At 51.9% G+C, this 21274-nt stretch overlaps 1 protein-coding gene across 1 annotated transcript; it reads left to right on the top strand.

Moving 5' to 3' along the window:
- The first annotated feature begins 10913 nt into the window (after positions 1-10913).
- On the top strand, positions 10914-20721 carry LOC124966507 (chymotrypsin-like elastase family member 2A). The gene is made up of 8 exons (XM_047527852.1): positions 10914-10953; positions 11241-11329; positions 15345-15442; positions 16585-16713; positions 17092-17228; positions 19118-19263; positions 20110-20262; positions 20716-20721. Exons 1-8 carry the CDS (start codon positions 10914-10916, stop codon positions 20719-20721), a joined length of 798 nt encoding a protein of 265 aa, XP_047383808.1.
- The last annotated feature ends 553 nt before the right edge of the window (positions 20722-21274 follow it).

Below are 21274 nucleotides of genomic sequence, written 5' to 3'. Positions count from 1 at the left end.
CTGGGCGGGTCCCGGGAACACACAGCCTGAGGAGCTGGGGTGAGGAGCCCTCCTGTGGCCAGTGGAAGCGATCCAGTGTCCAGGGAGGGACAGCCAAGGCGGGCACCCTCCTCTGGCCAGCGGGGCTTCAAACGGGGAGTGTTCCTGTGAATGTGCTGGTCTGCGAGGTGCCCCGGCCCCAGACTCTGGCCTCACTGGAGGGCCCGTGACTGCGGCTGCTCTGCTCCATCCAGAACTGTCCCGCCTCCCCACCAGACTCCAGCTCCTGGAGCTGGGGCCCAGGGCCTGGCTCCCACACCCTCCTGATGCCAAGCAGATTCTCAGGAAAGACTGTTTACTCAGCAAGGAATGGATTCCACCAGAGCTGGGGACCCACTTGGTCCTGGGATCCAAGGGTGATTCAGACAACATCCCTGCTGTGAGGAGACAGACCAGTGAACGGGTGGCCGAAGTCCTCGGTGCACATTCGAACACAGAACAAGACCCAGGAGACACTGGAGCCAGGGTCAGCTGGCAGGGGAGTCGGGGATGGCTTCCTGGAGGCGGTGACACCCCAGCTGAGTCTTAAAACTTAATTAGAAGATACCTGTGGACAGAAGGTACTGCTGATCGCATGACCCAGACTGCATTCCCAGCCACCTTCTCTCATGTCCGTCTCTGGGTTGGAGATTATAAATCCTAAAGATTGGCGTCCCCGGCTCTGACCTAGGATATTAATCTCTTATGCCGGTGAGCACTTAGTGTGTGTTAGGCTGTCTTCTGTAGGTTTTACATCTATCCCAATGCCCCCAAAACAACCCTGTGAGGTAGGTGGTTAGGAACACCATTTCCCATTTTACACATCAGAAAACTGAGGTCAGAGAAAGCTGGTGACTTCCCAGGGTGACTTAACTAGAAAGTGGTGGAGCCGGGGTCCAAACTTCGGTAATTTGGCTCTAAAGCCCATGCACCTAACTACCACACGGCTCTGTCCTGCAGCGTAAGGAGAAGTCTGCTAGAAAAGCAAATGGTTCCTGCTAAGAGGGACCTGATATCACTGATGTTATGCCTTCCCCTTCTTCCTGTCCTGAATATGGTCGTGCTGGCCACAGCTGAGGCAGCTTCCTGTGGTCGACAGAACTGCAGAGACACCAGCTCAGACCGCAGCAAAACTGCAGAGACACCAGCTCAGACCGCAGCAAGTTACAGATCCAAGGCCAGCAAACCTTCTCTCCAAAATGTCTTGCTACATGAAGAAAATAAACCGGCATTTGCTTTCACCGCTATAGTAGATTTTCAGTTACTTGAAGTTCAGCACACTCCTGATTCATGCCAGAGGGAAAATAAAAGGGGTCACTTTCCTGGCTGAGGGAATAATTCGAGTAAAGTCACAGGTTCTGCATGGAAAGAACTCCAGCAGCTGGTCTTGCCAGAACATAAGAGGTGTTGGGACTATTCAGAGGGCAACAGGGAGCCCTGGAGGGGTTTTAGATGGAGAAAGAGGACTGAGCCAGGCACAAAGGTGCGTGTCTGTAACCCCAGGAGGCTGAGGCAGGAGGATCACAAGTTCAAGGCCAGCCTCAACAATTTAGTGAGACCCTGTCTCAAAATAAAAAATAAAAGAAAGGCTGGGGGCTGGGGTTGTCACTCAGTGGTAGAGTGGTCGCCTAGCATGTGTGAGGCACTGGGTTTGATTCTTAGCGCCACATATAAATAAATAAAATAAAGATTCCTTGGGAAAAAAAAAAGGTTGGGATGTGGCTCAGTGGTGAAGTGCCCCTGGGTGTTCAATACCAGGACCAAAAAAATAAAAAATAAAAATAAAAAGGACTGGGGATGGTGGAACTCGGTGGTAAATCTCCTGGGTTCAATCCCCAGCACCAAAAGAGAGAGAGAGAGAGAGGTGAAGGCTGAGGTCACGTGTATACAGCAGAGTGTTCCTCTGATGACCATGTGGAGGGTGGTTTGGAGCAGGCAAGAGAGGAGAAAGTGGAGGCATGGAGGCCAAGTTAGGAGGCTGCTGCAATGATCTAAAGGAAAACAAGGGGCCTGGACAGAAGCAGTCACAGAAAGGAGAAAGGGAGAGATTCAGTAATTATCTAAGTGGTACAAACTGGAGTGTTGAGAAGCCTCCCGGCCCCACATCTATATAAACTTGGGAATGTGATTGAATGATCAAAACTACCATTTATTAGCTCATCCATAGTGAAATGTGAGCCACAGTCCTGTTCATTTAACCAGAGTGTGAAATTCTCAGATTTGGAGACAAAATTCACTTTTGCACCCAAGAATCAATGCCCTTGGCCTCAGAACCTTTGCACATGACCTTACATGGCAAGGAATTTTTCAGATATGACCAAGTATCTTGAGAACGAGTGATTATCCTGCATTATCTGACTGGGCCCAGGGTCCAGAAGACAGGAAGGTCAGGGTCAGAGAAGGAGAGTGAACTGATCACAGGGGTGCACACCTGTAATTTGAGCAACTGGGGAGGCTGAGGCAGGAGGATCACAAGTTGGAGGCCAGCCTCAGCCACTTGTGAGACCCTGTCTCAAAATAAAAAAGTAAAAGGGTTTAGGGGTGTAGTTCAGCAGTAAAGCACCACTGGTTCAAACTCCAGTACCAAAAGAAGAAGGAAGAGGAGGAGGAAGAGACCTAAGGAGGAAAGTGGGAGTCAGGGAGATACACAGATACTTTGCTGCGGGCTTTGAAAAGAAAGGGAGGGAGGGGCCCCAACCAAGCAGCCCATCGCCTCTAGATGCTGGAGGAGGCCGGGCCTCCCCTCCCACCTCCAGATGGAGCACAGCCCTGCGGACACCTTGACTTTGGCCCAGTGATATAAAGTGTGGCCTGCTGAGTTTCAGGACTGGAAGGTGATCAACTGGTGTGGTTTCAACCCTGCACCCTGGTGACTCCGCCCAGCAGCAGCAGGATCCTAAGGCCACAGCCGCCCTCCTGTGTTGGAAGGGACTTTGGGAGAACCCTGCTGGGTGAGGGAGAGGGCAGGCTCAGGAAGGACTCACCACGACACTAGGGAGTCATGGACTTTGTCCAAGAGGCATAAACTGGCAGTTGGAAGGAAGAAAACTGGGAACAGAGACCAGCCCCCCGCCTCCACCGCCTGCCTGAGAGGAGGGTCTGGCCAGGGTGCTGAGAGCCCGAGCCAAAGGTCCACTGCAGTGCCACTGCGGGTCCAACTTGGGTCACTGTGACTAGTGTGTGCCCAGCACTAGGAAACCCGTGCTGGGCACCACCCAGAGCCCCCACGCGCCCACTCTCATGTAATGCTCACCACCACCCGATGGTTATCCCCCTTTCTAGAGGAGGAAACTGAGGGTCAGAGAGGTTTAAAACCTCACCCCAGATCACACAGCTGGTGGCGGGGCACCAGGTTTTAGACCCAGGGAGTGTAACTGCAGAACCTGTGCAGCTGCCCACACTCAAGTCCTCTAGTTACAGGGCAGGAGTGGAGGCTGGGGGGACACTGTGACACAGGCAGGGAGCCCAGAGACGTGGAGACTGGGAGGAGAATGCTCCCAGATGTTCACCCACAGCTTCCAGCCACCGCCTCAGTGCCGTGGGGTGAAACCACAAGCCCCCTGCGGCATGCCCCTGTTGGTCCAGCTGGGGGTCAGGGAGGCGGCCTGGCTCCCTGGGGCTGGCCTCGCTCCTCCACTTCGCCTCGTGGCCCGCTGGGGCTGGGCAGCTGGGCGCCGCGACTCTCTGACTTACCCCTGGAGCCCACTGTGCTGGGCGTGGCAAAGGGCGTGGATAGGAGGGCAGAGCAGGATCAGCATGGCCACCAGCCACTCCCATGTCACCTCTGACCCAAACTCACAGCATCCATGACAGCAGGGCAGAGGAGAGGGCGGCCGCAGGGCCAGAGCTCTGAACTCCACCAGGACAGGCAGCTCGGCGGCCAGGGCGCTTACCTTTCTGACCCCGGCTTCCCTCATCTTAAAGGGGACTCCCGCCTGCCTCCCTCTGGGGGACAATGAAATAACTTGCTGTGAGTGGACGGGATCCTTGCTGGCCTCACACCTAGACCCTGGCCTCACCTCTTCCCTCTGCCTTTGACCCTTGGGAGAGGGAGCCTCATTTCCAGCAGGACTTGGGCCTCCAACATGCCCCTGGGGACCGTCCCAGAAGCTCACTCTTGGCAGCTTGAAGCACGTGCCTACAAAGTGTCCCGTAGCAATGGGCTGAGGGGCCACACGGAGGCAGAGCATGGCTTTACAATGGAATAAACCCAGCTCTACCACGAAGTCCCCAAATTCAAATTAAGCTTTTCAGATGAAGAATGAGACTTCCGAAATGTTTTCCTGCTGGGATTTCTGTGTGCTAGACCCCAGATCATCGCCGTTACTGCAAAAGAGAGCTTGCAGAGCAATCCTGTTTTGTAAATAAAGTTTTATTGGAACACGTGTATGCCCATATGGCCGCTTGGCACTAGAACAGCAAAACTGGTTGCAACAGAGACCACGTGGCCTGCAAACCTAAAATATGTGCTGTCTGGCCCTTTCTACTAGATGTTTGCCCACCCCTGATCTACTGGGATTCTTGGAAAAGTCTGAAGAATCATGTGCTATTCTGATATCTGAGGTTTGCATGACTAAGGAATCGGGAATGAACACTTAGGCTGGGCATGCCTGTAATCCCAGAAGCTCCAGAGGCTGAGGCAGGAGGATGGAGAGTTCAAAGCCAGCCTCAGCAATTTAGTGAGGCCCTAAGCAACTCAGCGAGATCCCCAGTACCAAAAAAAGTAATAAAAGAAGAAGAAGAAAATAAGAATAGGAATGAACAAATGAACATTTATTGTACACTTACTACTACAAGCGCTTTAGATGAATAACTGGTGTTTAATTCTAACCACCACGGTAAGGGATCCGTGGTACTGGTATTTCTATTTGACAGGTGAAAAAAAACTGAGGAACAGAGGCACCAAACCGAGTCCTGGTACAGAGCTTCTCAGCCCTTAATGTGAGAGGAGCAGCGCCACCAGGAGAATGTGATGAACTGCAGAAGCTGAGGCAAAGGTCGAGTCCACGACTCTGCATCTCCACCCCGCTCCTGTGCACCGGGCCACGTCGCGGGTGTGACAGCAAGGTCCAGCCCAGTCACTGCGCAGAAGCTCCGTCTAAGCCCACGCCCTGAGCTCGAGCTATGAGGCCTGGAAGACTCATTCTGAATGAGTCATAAACCCATGAGAATTCCACATCTGCCCGCTGGACCCCAAGGTCGCAGCCCAGTTTAGAACTTGACAGACTGCCACACTGTCAAACAACGTAGTAATGGGGAACTGGCCCCAGAGAGGGACTGGGCTGCAGTGGCCCCTTGCTGACCGCCTCCGCAGCCTCCGCTTTCTCTCCTCGCAGCCCAGAAGCCTGGAGCCTTGCTGGGAGCTTCACCCAGGGTCTGGGCGGTGCCATTGCTCCCGCGCTAGCCAATCAACGCGCTGCATCCTCCCCCACGCCACAACAATTGGCTCAGGTCTGACCATGTGATCAGAGGCAGGTCCAATCAGAGAGCTTTCAGGACTCTGGGGGGGCGGGAGCAACCAGAAGACTTTGATTCTTTCCCATGAGGGGATGTGGGGCTACAGCAACCAAATGGGGAGAACACGGGAAGAGATTTTGCTCCCTACGGTACATTTGGCAATATGTGGAAACGGTTCTGGTTGTCACAAACTGCAGTGGGTGATAGTACTGGTATGGGGTGGGTGGGGCCAGAGACGAGGCCAAACATCCTACAATGCACAGGACAGTCCCGTAACCAGAACTCATCTGGCCCCAAATTCAGAGCTGCAGTTCAGAAAGGCTGGGCCAGAGAGTCTGCAGTGATCTTGTTCCAACGGAAGGGAGAAGCTGGTGCTGCCACAGGCCACTTCTTGGAACCTGAGAGTGGAGCTCAAGGCAGAAAGCAGAAGCAAAAGCAGAGAGAAGCCGAGACCTGGGGACGTATCAGAGTCCTGAATCCAACTGTGCCTGAAATCAGCTCCACTCCCCGACTTCCACTGGGGCCCAATGAGTGACTTGTTGGCTTGCGCCCATGTGGTTGCTGCTTTGTGTCCCTTTCAAATCCTCATGGCAGTGTGGTGAGACAGACAGGACATATGTTCCTTTCCTTGTTGTTTTAGTCACCTGTTTCACTGCTGTGACCAAAAAGACCTGACAGAACAATTTTAGGAGGAAAAGTTTATTTGGGGGCTCACAGTTTCAGAGCTTTTTGTCCATAGACAGCCAGCTCCATTCCTGAGGGCTCGAGGGAGGCAGGACATCTTGGAAGAGGGTGAGGGAGAGGAAAGCAGGTCAGGACAGGGCCACCAAGAAACATGTCCTCAGGGACGCACCTCCTTCAGCCACACCCTACCCGCCTACAGTTACCACCCAGTTAGTCCCTGTCGGTGGATTAACACCCTGATTGGGTTAGGCTCTCATTACCCAGCCACTTCACCTCTAAGCTTTCTTGCATTGTTTCACACATGAACTTTTAGGGGACTGTTATGGTTTGGATGGGAGGTGTCCCCCGAAAGCCCATGTGTGAGATGAGGCAAGGAGGTTTGGAGAAGAGATGATTGGGTTTTAGCCTTAACCTGGGTTTAACTGGGATTAACTGAGTGGTACCTGGAGGCAGGTGGGGTGTGGCTGGAGAAGGTGGCTCACTGGGGACTGGCTGTGGGGTAGATGTTTGTATCTGGCGAGTGATGTGTGTGTGTCTCTCTCTGTTTCCCTCTGCCACGCTCTCCCGCCATGATGTCCTGCATCACCTTGAGCCCCGAGGAATGGGACCAGCCTTCTATGGACTAAGACCTCTGAAACCATGAGCCCTCAAATAAACTTTTACTCCACTATAATTGTTCTGGTCGGGTCCTTTTAGTCACAGTGGTGAAAAAGCTGACCAAAACAGGCACCTCACATCTAAACCATAACATTCTGCCCCTGGTCCCCAAAAGCTCATGCCCATCTCACAAGGCAAAATATATTTAGTCCATTTTCAAGAGTCCCCATAGTCTCTGTAAGTGCAAAAGGACAGGATGCAGACCTCAACGGATTCAGAGAAGCCTTTATTCCTTCTCAGACTTGGGCACTGTTGGGACCCATTTTTTGGATGGGAAAATGGCCGTCAGTTATAGAGGGGATTTTGGTTTTATAGGGTACAATGAGGATGATGTCATCGTTGGAAGCCCTGTATGGTGCAGTTTTGGCCACCAGGGGCAAAACTAGACTCAGAGGGATGAGTACTCAAATCTTGCCCGTTGTCATTTAGGATTAATTTGCCATGGGGGGAGGTCAAGGTTTAGGACCCAGCATTAAGTATCCACCCCTTTCCCCCAGGGCCCATTATCAGGAAAGAATGCTCCAGGAGAGGTTTAATGTTTGGCCAATTTTCTCCTCCCTCCTTCCAAGCCACACCATCCCTCCATTTTCTTATAGGAACATTATTTTCCATAACCCTTCTGTCTCCACAATTCCAAGATTGCCCCAAAGTCAAATCCAGAGTTTCCTCCGAGACCCAAGCAAACTCTCAGCGTGAGCCCCTGCAAAAGTCAAAGCAAGTTACACATACCCAACCTATAAAGGTACAGAGTAAGCATTTCTCTTCCACAAGGGTGACATAGGGGCATAGGAAGAAGGGACGGGACCAAAGCAAGACCGAAAGTCATCTGGAGCACGTGGCAGGGTGATGTCCTCTGCCAAGGGCTGTGTGGCTCCGACCCTGTGGCTTTGCTGGCTGCAGCCCACGTGGCCTCTCTTGATTCTGTAGCTCTCCTCAGCTGACCTCCCTCGGCACTGGCACTTCTCAATCTCAGGGGTCTACACTGCAGCTTCCCCCTCACATTTCCAGCCATTACCCTCTCAGGAGCTGCCTGCAGGGAATCCAACCCTGCCGTACTTTGCCGGGCCTCCCAGGCCTTCCCTTGAAATGTCAGTGGGAGCCTCCATGACCCCCAACTCCAGCATCCTGCATTCCTGCAGAACCAGCACCACATGGTTGAGCAGTAGCCAAGCCTTCAGGGACCAGGGCTGCAGCAGCCTCTGAGTGCCTGGGTGACTTCCCAGGCCCCACTGGGCAGGCAGGGTGCCCCGCTGTTCTCTTCTCTAAGGAAGTTTTACTTTTATTCCCCTGAGCCTGAGATGGGTGTGGTCTTGCCAATTCCTGAGATGCCCTCAACCACTTTTGCTATTGTCTCAGGTTCAAGTATTTAGCGTTTCTTTAGTGGAGATAATGTCTTCACCAAACACAACTTCCAGTAGCCCACAGGTTTACTTGCGATTTTCTGGCCATACTGCAAATTTTTCAAACATTTATGCTTTGCTTTCTGCTCCTGGTTATCACAGTAGACTTGGTCAAAAGCTGCCAGCAATATTCATGCCATTGTCTGAATGCTGAGCTGCCTAGAAATTTCTTCCACCAGGTTAATTAGCTCATCCCCTTTAAGTACAGTCTCACAGAAAGTCTCAGGACGTGGGCAAAACTGACAACTTGTGACGACTTCTTGGCCGGTACATGACATGAATGGCCGACTCCGATTTCCAGTGAAGTCCTCCTCCTCTGGAACCTCAGGAGCCCAGAATGGACTGTGCACGGTCCTCTCGGCACCCTGGCCTTCAGAGCTCACCCATTACACTCTGCTCACAACAATCTAAAATTTTTCCCAGCTTGCATCTCTAAAGTTTTCAAAATTCCTCCCACAAATTCCCAAAAAACTCCAAAAGCTTCTAAACCACGTGGCCAGGTGAGTCACAGCAACAACCCCACTTCAAGGTACCAATTTCTGTTTTAGTCAGCTTTTTTACTGCTGTGACCAAAGGACCTGACGAGCAATCTTAAGGAGAAAAAGTTTATTTGGGGGCTTTCAGTTTCAGAGGTCTTAGTCCAAAGATGGCCACCTCCATTGCTCTGGGCCCAAGATGAGACAGAACATGGTGGCGGTAAAGTGTGGTAGAAGAAAGTAGGACAGGACATGGCCACCAAGAAGCAGAGAGAGAGTTCCCACCGCAACAAAATATTAACCAAAGGCACAACCCCAAGGACCCACCTCCTCCAGCCACACCTCACCGCCTACAGTTACCCGTAAATCCCTCTCAGGGGATTAACACGCTGATTAGGTTAAGTCTCCCATAACCAGTCATTTCACCTCCCAGCTTTCTTGATCATCTCACAAATGAGCTTTTGGGGGACACCTCACTCTAAACCATAACACCTGCTTTGTAGGTGGGTCAGAGCACCTCTGTGATTTGTCCAAGGTCACACAGCAAGTCCCTGGCAGGTGTCCACCTGATGTTTGTTCAGTGACTCACAAAGGAAAAACTTTGTTTTTATAGTAATACAAACATATACAGAATGCCACAGTCATATTTACCTTTAAGATAAAATATGAGGTTTCAGGAAGTTAGTTGCATAGTCCAAGGGCCCAAACTGTTACAAGAAGTTAGGGGCAGGGCTGGGACCAGAACCCAGGCCTCTGACATCCAATCCAATGGGATTCTGCACCCCAGGCTCCCTCACCCCATGTGATCCTTGGGAGATTACAAGTTCTTAGACCCCCAGATTCTTACCCATAACACAATCCTGCAAAATACTGGCAGGCAAAGACTTGACCCAGGTCTACAGAGCTGAAGTCCTCTTCTCTCTGCTTTTGTGGTTAGCGCAAGAAGTAGAGCCTGTGATCAGAGAGCTGGGCCACCTCTCCTGCACCTTGCCTGCTGGCCCTGTGCTCTGCCCACAGCAGGGAGCAAAGGCCTGAAGAAGAGCAAGAAAACCCGTCAGGAAAACTTGCTCTTTTCCTCCAGCCTCCCCCTATCAACAGGGAGCTTCTACAGCACTAGGATGTCATGTGGAATGTCATCTTCAGTGGCTTTGGAATCAAACCATTCTGGATTTGAATCTTCATTCTGCTGCTTAGAAGCAAGCTGTGTGATCTTGGGCTGGTCGCTTCACCTCTCTGAACTTCAGCTTCCTCACCTGAGATAAAGGACTTTCCTACAGGGTTGTGTAAGGTTTAGATAAGAAACGTGACTGCATCTAACATAGCTAAGGTGCTAGGTGAGCATCAGTTGTCTGCCTTTATCTGCTCCCCTTTAAAGCTCTTGTTTTGATCCCTTGGAAGACAGAGTTATTAGAGAAATGCAGACCACTGTTGTCTTCGGAGCAGACAATAAAATACCCCTGACCCACCCTAGCGAAGACCTCCTCTGCCTGCACTCTCCTCCGTCCCATCTCTGGGGCTGCTAAACCTTCCCCTGAGCATGTACGCCCACGCTTTGCAAATCCTCAAATGCTGCGAGACAAGCTGGGTACACGTTTCTCTCCCTATTTCACGCACAGGACGTCCTGGACCTGAGACTCACATGACCCAGCCTGGGTCACACACAAGCCATGGCGTTGCCTGGAACAGGGTGTCTCCATCTCGACACCATTGGCATTGGGAGTGGGACAGTTTCCTAAGTCCTGTGCGACGCAGTGTTTAGCAGCCTCTCTGCTCTCTACCCTCCAGGTGCCGACAGTACCCCCACCCCAGCCCCAGTAACCAAAAACTTCTCCAGATCATCAGATGTCCCCCAGTAGCTAAGCCAGCCCTGTTGAGAACCACGGGCCTGGGGTGCTATTGGCCAGTTTAATCTTTTATTTTGAAAATGCAAACCCAAGAACCAATAACCCACAATTTTATTCTTCCCTTGACACACACGTAACCTCTTGAAAGTAGATAGAACCCACATTTCAATAACTACCTTTAGCATTTTTATCAGTGTGTTTTCAGGATGACGGGTGGAAGAAGATTGGAAAAAAAATATTTGGACGCCAACGCTTTATTCCATTGAGCTTTGGGAAAATCTCCATCTTGCAGGCTCCTACTGTATCGCCTGCTGATAATCAGCTCATAAAACAAGGGCTCAGCCCGGTCAGGCTTACAGAACTCCCACGGACTGACCATGATCAGGACCCTACTGCTCTCTGCGTTGGTGGCTGGAGGTAACCCCCATCGCCCAGAGGCACCGCTCTCCCAACCCCTGGTGGGACTGGGAATGGGACCTTCCTGCCCTCCCGTCCCCGCCTGGCCCACTCGCACTACGCTCAGCCCTATGTGGTTATGGGAAAGATTGAGTGGAGTTTCAGAGAAGGAAAGTAGAGGCTGGACTGTGACCTCTCGGGGTCCTTGCAGAGCAGGCTTTCCTATCCGGGTGCTGGAATTCAGCAAGCATGGTCCCCACTGACTGGGTCACTGCTTCCTATACTCACCACCATCTCTCCTTCCATAGCTCTCAGCTGTGGGCTCCCCACTAACCTGCCCCAGCTGAGTAGGGTGGTTGGAGGTGAAGAGGCGACACCCAACAGCTGGCCCTGGCAGGTGAGTCCACCACTCTGCACCCCCCCAATCCCACTCATTTTTCACCCCCCTGCCCCCCTCCCCGTTTGCCCTTCCACCACGGGGTCTGTCAAGCTGGCAGAGATGAGGATTGATGGGACCTCAGTAGGCAGCACGGACAACTTCATCAATAAAATACATTTTTGTGGCCTTGGCCAACCTTGGGGCTGGGGAAGAGGTGCCTTCTCCAGCTTCAATAAGGAGCAGCCCGCCCACCACCCCTGCTCTCAAGTTTGCAAATGTCTTACTATTAACCAATCAGACATTTGCTTACACACGTACTGTTATTTTTATGAGCCATTCATCACCAGCTATGCAAATGTTCCATGCCTTAAGAAACCAATCGGTGCTGTTTATGCAAATTAATCTTCAACTCAGTGTTATCAATGAAAACAAATGCTTCCTTACCTTGACATAATCAGAGGGAAATCACGATGAAATGCTCATTACTAGGCCATTCGTGAGCAGCATGCAAAGGTAAGTGAATTTACAATTTCATAAACAAATGAGGAAAATCTCTTATCTGACATAATTAGGACTGAGCAATTGGAAAGTTGGCTATAGAAAAATCATTTTAAATCATACATATATGCTTTTAACATTTTTCTTTAACTTAGAATTGCTTCATACACACTTATCTGTTCACCAATCCTTTGAATTCTAAACTTTCTCATAAAAACCCAACCTGGTAATATGGCACCTCTAAGTCCATTTCTTTAAAGTGGAGCAGTAACTTTAAGGTGCTCCGGAAGCCATCTGAGTAAGGAGTCGATCCTGACTTTTGTCACTCCTGCCCCCTCCCCCCATCTTTCTGCTTTCTCAGACACTAACCCAATAGCCTTGTCTGTTTGTTTGTTGGGGGGTCATTGCCATTTTTTAAGAGTCACCGTTAGCCAATGTCTTCCAAGATGTAATTTAGTTTCCCTATAAATCACGGCTCTCTTTTTTGAACTCAGAGTTCATCAGTTCTGCGTCTTATCAAAACACATTAATTGTAAGTGCAACTGACAGAAACAGGTTTGGGAAGGAACCCAACTGATCAGGGCTCATCTCTAACCCAAGTGGTCAGAGTACCTGCTGGAAGGCCAGTGGCCAGGGTAGCCCCTGCCGCAGGGGCTGATTCACCGAGGGAATGCGAGCAGCCATTCGTTTGTGCCTGGATTAAGGAGGCGTCCAGGGGGCATAGCTTAGTGGCAGAGCGCTTGCCTGTCATGCAATAGGCCCCGGGGGCTCCCTCCCAGCACAGCCAAAAAGAAAAAGTGTCAAGGACAGAATGGTGCCTGAAAAGTCACGATCTATACTCCTGGCTCTATGTACTTTTGCTAGTTTTTCACCTCTTTCAGTCTCACACCATGTTCTCTGTGGGAAGTTGGAAGAGGGGCAACAGCCCCTCCACTAGGGGATCCCAAAACCCAGAATGCATTTGTGCTGAGAAACCAACTGATGTTGCAGGAAAATCCTTCCTGGTATAACTGTATCCTTGCCTTGGGAACCAACTGTTAGTCTTGGAAAGCTCCCCACCCTTCCTGCTTCTGTTTCCCTGGGGAGGTTTTTATTATTATTATTATTATTATTATTATTATTATTATTATTAATTATTATTGGGTTGGGTGGGCAGATCTAGCCCAGGTGGGGACTCAGGTGAGGCAAGCGAAGCCCTCAATTAGGGAGAATGATTTAAAGGGGTACCACAAAGCTCAGCACCCAAAATGAGTGATGTTTTAATGCACTATTTTTTAAAGCAAACTATGCAAAACTATCCACGATGAACAGAATGTTAGAACTTCAAACAAAGCCAGGATTAATTAAAGTGACTGGACACTGTACCCAGCCACCGTTCTATCCTGGACTCTTCTATCCAACCCTTGGGTCAAAAATAACATGACAAGCACTTTAAAACTAAAGCAGAATTTTTTTACTTTGTTATTGTTTCTTCTTAGTTCTGCATAACAATAGGATTCATTCTGGCATAATTATAGAAGCATGGAATATAATTTGCTCTAATTCAGTCCCCAGCACCTCCCCTGCCCTGTCCCTCCACCCTCTCCCTGTTCCCTTCCCTCTCCTCTGGCTGATCTTTCTGCTGTTTACTTACAGTGTCTTTTCTTGATCAGTGTCCTGTGGATGTATGACGGTGGGATTCACTGTGGTGTATTCATATACGTGCGTAGGAAAGTCGGGTCAGGTTCATGCCACGGTCTTTCCCGATCCCTCCCCTCCTCCCTTCCCTTCATTCCCTTTTGTCTTCTCCTCTGATCTTTCTTCTATTCTTTTTTTATCCCCCTTCCCTTATTTTGGATTAGCTTCTGCATATCAGAGAAAACATTCAAGCTTTGATTTGGGGGGACTGACTTATTTCACTTAGCATGACAGTCTCCAGCTCCATCCATTTACAAAAACAGATGTAGGAGCAGGGACCAGGCTCAGCTCTGTGCTCTGCCAAGCACGGTTTGGTATGACCTGGAACAATTAAGTTGACCTTTTTGCACAGGTGGCATTAGAAATATTTAACAGTCTTCATGGCACAGACCTCCTCATGCAGATGCTCACAGGTACCTTAATTAAGACATGAGCTAATTCACATTCTGAGCTTAGGGCAGTGCCGGGCACAGGGTAAGTGTTCAGTTTACTAGAAATTCGTAGTGTTGGATCATTAATCATCCCAAGTGTCTGCATGATGATCATTAGGGTCCTCGACCTTCATATAAGGTAACCAGGACTCAGAATGTTACATAATTGCCCAAAGTCACCCAGGACTCAGGAAGAAGTTAACCTGGAGCAGAGACCCAGGGGAAGTGCAGGAGATAGGTTGATACCTGGGAAGAAAAATATCCCAGCAGCAGGAACAGTCAGTGCAAAGGCCCTGGGGCAGCAGTGGGCTTCGAATATTTGCAGAACTGATGAAGGTCAGCATGACCAAGGGGAGGGGAGTGGAAGGCTGAGATTGGAGAGGTGATGTAGGACGCAGTAGACCACTAGACTTTTGAGTTTTACACTGCAAGAAGGGGAGCCACTGAAGGTTCTGAACAGAGATATAATCAGATTTATGTGTAGAAAGGATCATTCTGGCTGCTGTGTGTTTAGGGTGAGGGGTAGGCCAAGGTGGGAGCTGGAAGAAAGATAGGAGACCAGGAGCTGGGGTGCAGCTCAGAGGTAGTGTGTGCTTAGCAGGTGTGAGGCCCCAGGTCCCATCCCCAGCACCAAAAAAAAAGAGATCAGGATATCATCCGGGCAAGGGATGAGGTGTCTGGGACAGAGAGTGGAGTACAAAGGGGAGCATTTTCTCTGTGTATGGAGTTATAGCTGATGGGGTTTTGTTTGGTTTGCGCTTGTTTGTTTAGTACTGGAGATTGAACCCAGGGGCGCTTTACCGCTGAGCTACACCCCCAGCCCTTTTTCTTTTTTTGAGCCTGGGTGTCTCTAAGTTGCCCAGGTTGGCCTCGACCTTGTGATCCTCCTGCCTCAGCCTCCTCAGTCTCTGGGATTACAGGCGTGGGCCACACAGCTGGCTCGCTGATGGATCAGAGTGAGGGGTAAGAGGGAAAGGAGCCCAAGGCAGCCCCAAGGATTTTAGCCTGAGCAGCTGGGAAAGAGGAGGTGGCATTGACCGTGCCGGGGAACCTGGGAACAGAAGAGGTTTGGGGGAAATTAAGTTTGGATTTGAACATATTATATTGGAGGGCTGGTTCCCAAGGAAATAGTTCCCAAGAAGGGGCAGATCCCAAAAAGATGTGCAGAGGGTTTTTTTTTTTTTTCATTTGCAAAACATTTTCCTGCGTTTTGTCATTTTTTCAGAAGTTATTTTTTAATAGTCTGTAACTTTTTGTTTAATCGTGCCTTTTTGTGTTCATTTGGATTTTTTATATTCTCTGAAGCACCCGAGGGCTTTCTACCCTGATTTCTGAGGTTCGGGCCCTCTTAGGTTTGACCTGGGCCGAGAGCCGGCTCAACTCAGCTGCTCAGCGGGAGAACTGAGCCGGCGGCTGCTTCTCCACAGGTCTCCCTGCAGTACAGCTCCAGTGGCCAGTGGCGCCACACCTGCGGAGGGTCCCTGGTGGCCAACAACTGGGTCCTGACCGCTGCCCACTGCATCAGGTAACTGCCTTACCCTGGTCACCCTGGAAGCTTGCCTGACCAGCCAGTGCTCATCGCCAGGAGAGGGGACCCAAAGGCCCGAACCGCGCTATCTCAAGGAGCTTTGCAAACAACCCCTTGCCTGGCTGACCCACGCTTTAGATGACCTCTGACTCTGTCTGCTGTTGACTGACAATCAGTGCACGGCCTAGACGGAGGCCGGGTGTGGAGGACAGGGAGGCCCCATTTCCGCCCTCCTGGGAGTGCCAGGTGGGCCTCTCCCTCTGGAATCGGGTTCACTTGACCACTTAAATAACTTCTCTGAGCTTGCAGCTTTCCCTTGCAAAAACTTGATAAAAGAATTTTTTTTTTCAGTACTGGGGGTTGAACCCAAGGTGCTTCTACCACTGAGACCCTTTCCCTGGGGCATTTTTAATTTTTATTTTGAGACAGGGTCTCACTAACTTATTCCGGCTGGTCTTGAACTTGCCATCCTCCTGCCTCAGCCTCCTGGGTGGCTGGGATCACTGGCGCCTGGCAGGGAGAACAGAATTTAGTGTGGATTAAATGAGTTAAAGGGCCTGCCACTTAATAAGTGCTCAATAAAGGTTGATTACAACATATGTATGATTATAAAGCCACAAAGGAGAGAAACTGTCCCACCCTCTTCTCCCCGCATGTCCTCTGCTCATCTCACGTTGGCCAGAACTCTTCGGCATTCTAGTTGGGTTGGCATGGATTGTCACTGAGACTGACCTTCCCCCACCTGATGGATTAGCTTTATGAGGTGGCGAGGCTGGGAAACCAGGCGCCCTGGCTTCAGTTCTGGGTTCTCACTGGACTCTTCGCTGGGCCTCAGTGTCCCCATGAGAACCTGAGAGGCAGGGAATTAAACTAGAAGATCGATATTGATATTCTTACGACTTTTCTCGTCTGACAGCTCAGCATTAGCACGGGGTGGTTGTGATCACTTCCCGGTGACGGTTTCCATGTTACGGGTTGACCTACATGGTGACCAACAGAGTCCACCTAGGAAAGGGAAGTTCCCAAGGCCCACGAATGGCTCATGCAGCCGTCACCCAAGAGGAACCATGTCCCGGGTGTCCCTGCTGGGGAGGGGGCCAGGGGGTAGAGGGACTGACCCTCGGTGCCCGGCCCTCCAGCTCCTCCAGGACCTACCGCGTGCTGCTGGGCCGCCACAGCCTGTCCACGGAGGAGCCAGGCTCGCTGGCCGTCAAGGTCTCCAAGGCTGTCATACACGAGGACTGGAACTCCAACAAACTCTCCAACGGGTGAGCTGTCTGGGGCTCCGGGTGGGGTGGCCCCTCCGCCCCCATGGCTTCGCCCCTCTGTAAGGAGGGGAGGGTGCGACCGGGCAGAGCTGCCCGGTGGGGGGCGACAGGGCAGGGGGAGCAAGCTGCGTCTCCTGCCTGCTGAGCCTGCAGGCTCCTGTGTGCCCGGGGCCGTCACCGACCGGGTATCCAGTCCATGCCAAGGGACACAGACGGAGCTTTCAGTGGAGCAGGACACGGTCCCTCCCTACTTCCCGTCCTCCCAACAAGGTCTTTGACATTTTCAAAGACGCCCAGCTGCGCTCCTGGAGATCCCCGGGAAGAGGTCCCTGCACTCTCCAAAGCCCTGGGCTAACCTTCCGCCCTTTCCTGACCCAGGAACGACATTGCCCTGCTCAAACTGGCCTCGTCCGTCTCCCTGACTGACCAGATCCAGCTGGCCTGCCTCCCGCCTGCCGGCACCATCCTAGCCAACAACTACCCCTGCTACGTCACGGGCTGGGGCAGGCTGCAGAGTAAGTGCTCCCCGGGAGCACCCAGGTCAGGCAGGGAAGCGGGGTACTGTCCCCTGACTGGCTGGGTCTCGCCTCCACTGGTCATCCCAAGGGGTTTGGCTGCCTTGCAGAGCAGGATAGTTTCTCCAAGTCTGCCTGGGTCCAAATCCCAGCTCTCCCACTATAAGCTGTGTGACCTTGGGTACATTACGTGGCTTCTCTGTGCCAGTTTCCTCATCTGTGAAATGGAGATAATAACAGCACCTACGTCACAGAGAGGATTGAAGGAGATAGTCCGAGGGAGGTACTCAGACCAATAACAAAGGCACACGGTAGCTGCTGCGTGCAAGTTGTTAGGGTCACTGGGATGGAATGAGGGCTAGAGAGACCACCTGCATGGCACAGGTGGGCCTGGAACAGCACTGAGTCTGTGAACTCAAGGTTCTGGCGCTCCACCGAGGCCCCTGGCGCCTTCAGGGGACCCTCCCTCCCTTACCCAAACCTGAACCCTGTACCACTTTTTCTTGCTACTGAGAACATGGCTGAGCGTGAGTCTTCTTCTGACTTAAACCCAAGGGCCAGAAATCCCATGGCAGTACACCACCAAGAAGGGACAGAGCGCCAACCCTTCCCTTGTAAAATCACCAGAGGTCTGGAAGATTCTAGGGAGGCTTGTGCAGAAGAGGGATTTCTTTTTCATAATGACACAAACCTATGAGTGACGTATAAGTACATCAACACTCTACACTCGGAGAAATGCCTCCGGCCCTCCTGACCAGCTCGTCTGCAAAACCGCGGACACAGGAAAACAAAGAGGAAGCAGGGAGGGTGGAGGAGACATCGGGTACAAGTGTGATCACCTGCTTATCCAGACAACCCCAGGCGGTGAGATGGTGAGAGGGTGGCATGGCGAGGGTCAACAAGTGTCCAAATGCTTGGCTGTAGATCACTATGTAACCTCAGCAAGCCACTCTGGACCTCAGTTTCCTCATCTGTAAAACAGGAACTCTGTTGGTGAAGATTAGAAGAGACATTGTGTGAAAGAAAGTACTTTGTACAGTGCCAGATGTTATCCAAGAATTAATTACATATTGATTAGAGTGATCTTAGGCGAGGCACTTAATTTCTCTTGATTTCAATGTCCCATCTATCAAACAATACATACTGATATTTCTGTGAGGACTGTCATGCTGTGGAAAGCCTAGTAAAGTGCAAGTGAAGAATAGAAACAATCCTTATCCTTTCCATTAGTGGATGGTAATCCTGATGGGGTGATACTTGACAGTGGCTGTGTCATCAGGGGCCATTAGGAAAGCTCTACCCTGACCACACCAACTATTTTTCCCAACTAGAGTGCTGGAAATGCCCGCAGGCTTACTGGCGTATTTAGGTAAATGAGAACCCAGGGAAGTGGCTCAGCAGAAAGGAGATTTGTTGTAAGGATTTAAGAGTCTCAACCCAAAGGCAGAGAGGCCACAAGCAGCCATCAGGAACAGGCCAGAACCAGGAACTGGACACCTGTAAGAAATTCAATGAGCCCACCCTCAGAATTTCCTTCCTGGGTGGGTCCACCTCATGCTTCTCTTCATGGAAAAAAATGGCAGCCACTGCCAGTAGTTCTCTGGGCCGGAATTCTTAAGTCTCCACCCCTAAGTCCCAGGAGAAGGAGCTCATTGGCTTAGCCTAAGTCAGGTGCTCACCCCTAAACCAATCACCAGTCAGAGCACTGACGAATCAACTGCGAGGGCACAGAATAGAACACATGGCTGCTCCCATTACAACCCTGGGAGAAAGTAACAAGGGCCACAAAGAGAGGGGCTGGACAGGATGCCCACCAGTGTCACTCCTTCCTCTTTACTAGGGGGTCCCTGTGTCCCTCTGTCCCTCTGACACCTTCTTTCTGGTCTCAGCCAACGGGGCTCTTCCCGACGTCCTGCAGCAGGGCCTGCTGCGGGTGGTGGACTATGCCACCTGCTCCAGCTCCAGCTGGTGGGGCAGCTCCGTGAAGACCAACATGGTCTGCGCCGGGGGCGATGGTGTCATCTCCAGCTGCAACGTGAGTACCCAAGGCCAGGGGCTCCCTGCAGGTCCCCCACCTGTCCTCCCTCCTCCTGGCACAGCACTGGACACCCCTCTGGACATTCCAGAACCTGGCATTGGTCCTTATAATCTCCAGAAAAGATGGTTGGAGATTTTCCTTGTAGGGTCCACCCTTGCTCACTGCTGGGAAGTCCTTCCTTGGATCTCTTCAGGGTCTCTCATCCCTCCTTCCTCTGCACGGGAGGGGACCAAGAGGAAGTCGTGTTCTGGGTTAGGGTTTTTCTAAGGAGGCTTCTACCTGAGTTGTTGAATTAATCTCCATGAACAGCCCAAGGGTCCCCTCAAGATAGCTGTCACCAGAGCCTTCCTGGAGACGGTGTCTTAACCCAAAGAAATTGGGGCATGGTGGGCTCTGCAGTGCAGCGGGCACTGAGAGGGAAGGGGCTTCTCGTGCCCTTTAGACCAAGTGTGCCCTACACTCTGCCACATGGACCCCCAGGAAACTCCCCTGTCACGGGAGGAAGTGGTGGTGGTGGTTCGGGGCTCAGCAGTCTGACGCTGGCGTGCAGCTGCGGGGGCCCCTTGTGCCTGGACCTCAGGCAAGGCGCGGCCTCTGAGCAGCCCAGCCTCCCCTTTCGGGTGAGCTGGGCACTCGGGACGCTCGCCTCACAGCCGCTGTGAGGATGGACTCAGAGGCGGCCTGTGAGGCACTCGGCTCAGCTCAGGACCCCCAGGGAGAAGGGGCAGCCCTCTGGGTCTCCAGGCTTCAGAGCCCGGGCAGCCCAGGATGCAGCAGCAGGAGCGCCTTGAGGACAGGGCCCCGGGCAGCCCCTTCCCTCCCCTTCATCTGGCTCTTGCTCAGGGCGATTCTGGAGGGCCACTGAACTGCCAGGCGGCTGACGGCCGGTGGCAAGTGCACGGCGTGGTCAGCTTCGGCTCCTCTCTCGGCTGCAACTACTACCGCAAGCCCTCCGTCTTCACCAGGGTCTCCAACTACATCGACTGGATCCAAAAGGTAAGGACTGACCAGCCCTGAGCCTTGGGTCCTGCCCTGTCACCTGGCCCCACAAACGCCACACCCACCTGGGCTCTAGAACCCCTCCCTCAAAGGAGGCAGGGGCCCGTGGAGGAAGCTGCTCACCTGAGCAACTCTGGCTGGACCCGGCATGGCGTCCACAAGTCCTGCGTGTGTCAAATGGGGTGAAAAGTTACATAGAGGGTGAGCTTGTCCCAGGAGACTGGACACAAGGACAGCCCTCGGGCATTTAGAGTGGGCTTCTTAGGATTAGTGGGGCATTTCACTTTTGCTTATCAGTGCGGGGGCCCTGAGCTCACCATCCGGTGCTATGAATGGTCATATTTATCTCAAAGTCCAAACCTGATGATCCGAGACCCCCCACAACCTTAACTATTAGAAATCAGTCCCCCAGCTATTCCGTAGGGTGACCAACCATTCCGGTTTGCCCAGGACTGAGCGTTCCTGGGATGAGCGCTCTCAGTGCTGGGTTGGGATGGTCCCAGGCAGATAGGGCCGAGTTGGTCCTCTTGTGACTGTGAACGTCCCCCTAGAGCTGTGTCCTGTGAGCTTCCGCACCAGCCCGATTTCTATTTTGTATTGCAACCAAACCATTTGTTCACAATAACCATAAAAATTATTCATTAATAATAATTGCTGGCACTGTATCAAACGGCAGCTGTGGGTAGAAGCAGCTGGAAGACAGGAAGAGTCAGGAAGCGTCATCCCTAAGAAAGGGGCCTGGGGGCAGGTGGGAGGGCGCAGCGTCTGGGGCTCGAAGCCAGGCGGGAGAGCCGCTGCTGTGGAGGGAGGTTTTAAGCCACCCCGGCATTGCCACCACTGGGTTTGCTCTTCTGTAAAGAGGGACTTGAACTCAACCAGGGCCCTCCACGTTTCAGGAGCCACGGCAAGTGGGGATTGTGCCCGAGGCAGAGCCTGCAAGGACGGGGAGCTGGCATCTGGTCTCATTAAGTTTAATTTGCAAGGCACTGTACAATTGAGTTAGATTGTC

Source organism: Sciurus carolinensis, chromosome 1 (genome assembly GCF_902686445.1).
Source record: "Sciurus carolinensis chromosome 1, mSciCar1.2, whole genome shotgun sequence".
NCBI classification, from domain to species: Eukaryota; Metazoa; Chordata; class Mammalia; order Rodentia; family Sciuridae; genus Sciurus; species Sciurus carolinensis.
This window is presented reverse-complemented; position numbering and strand designations above follow the sequence as displayed.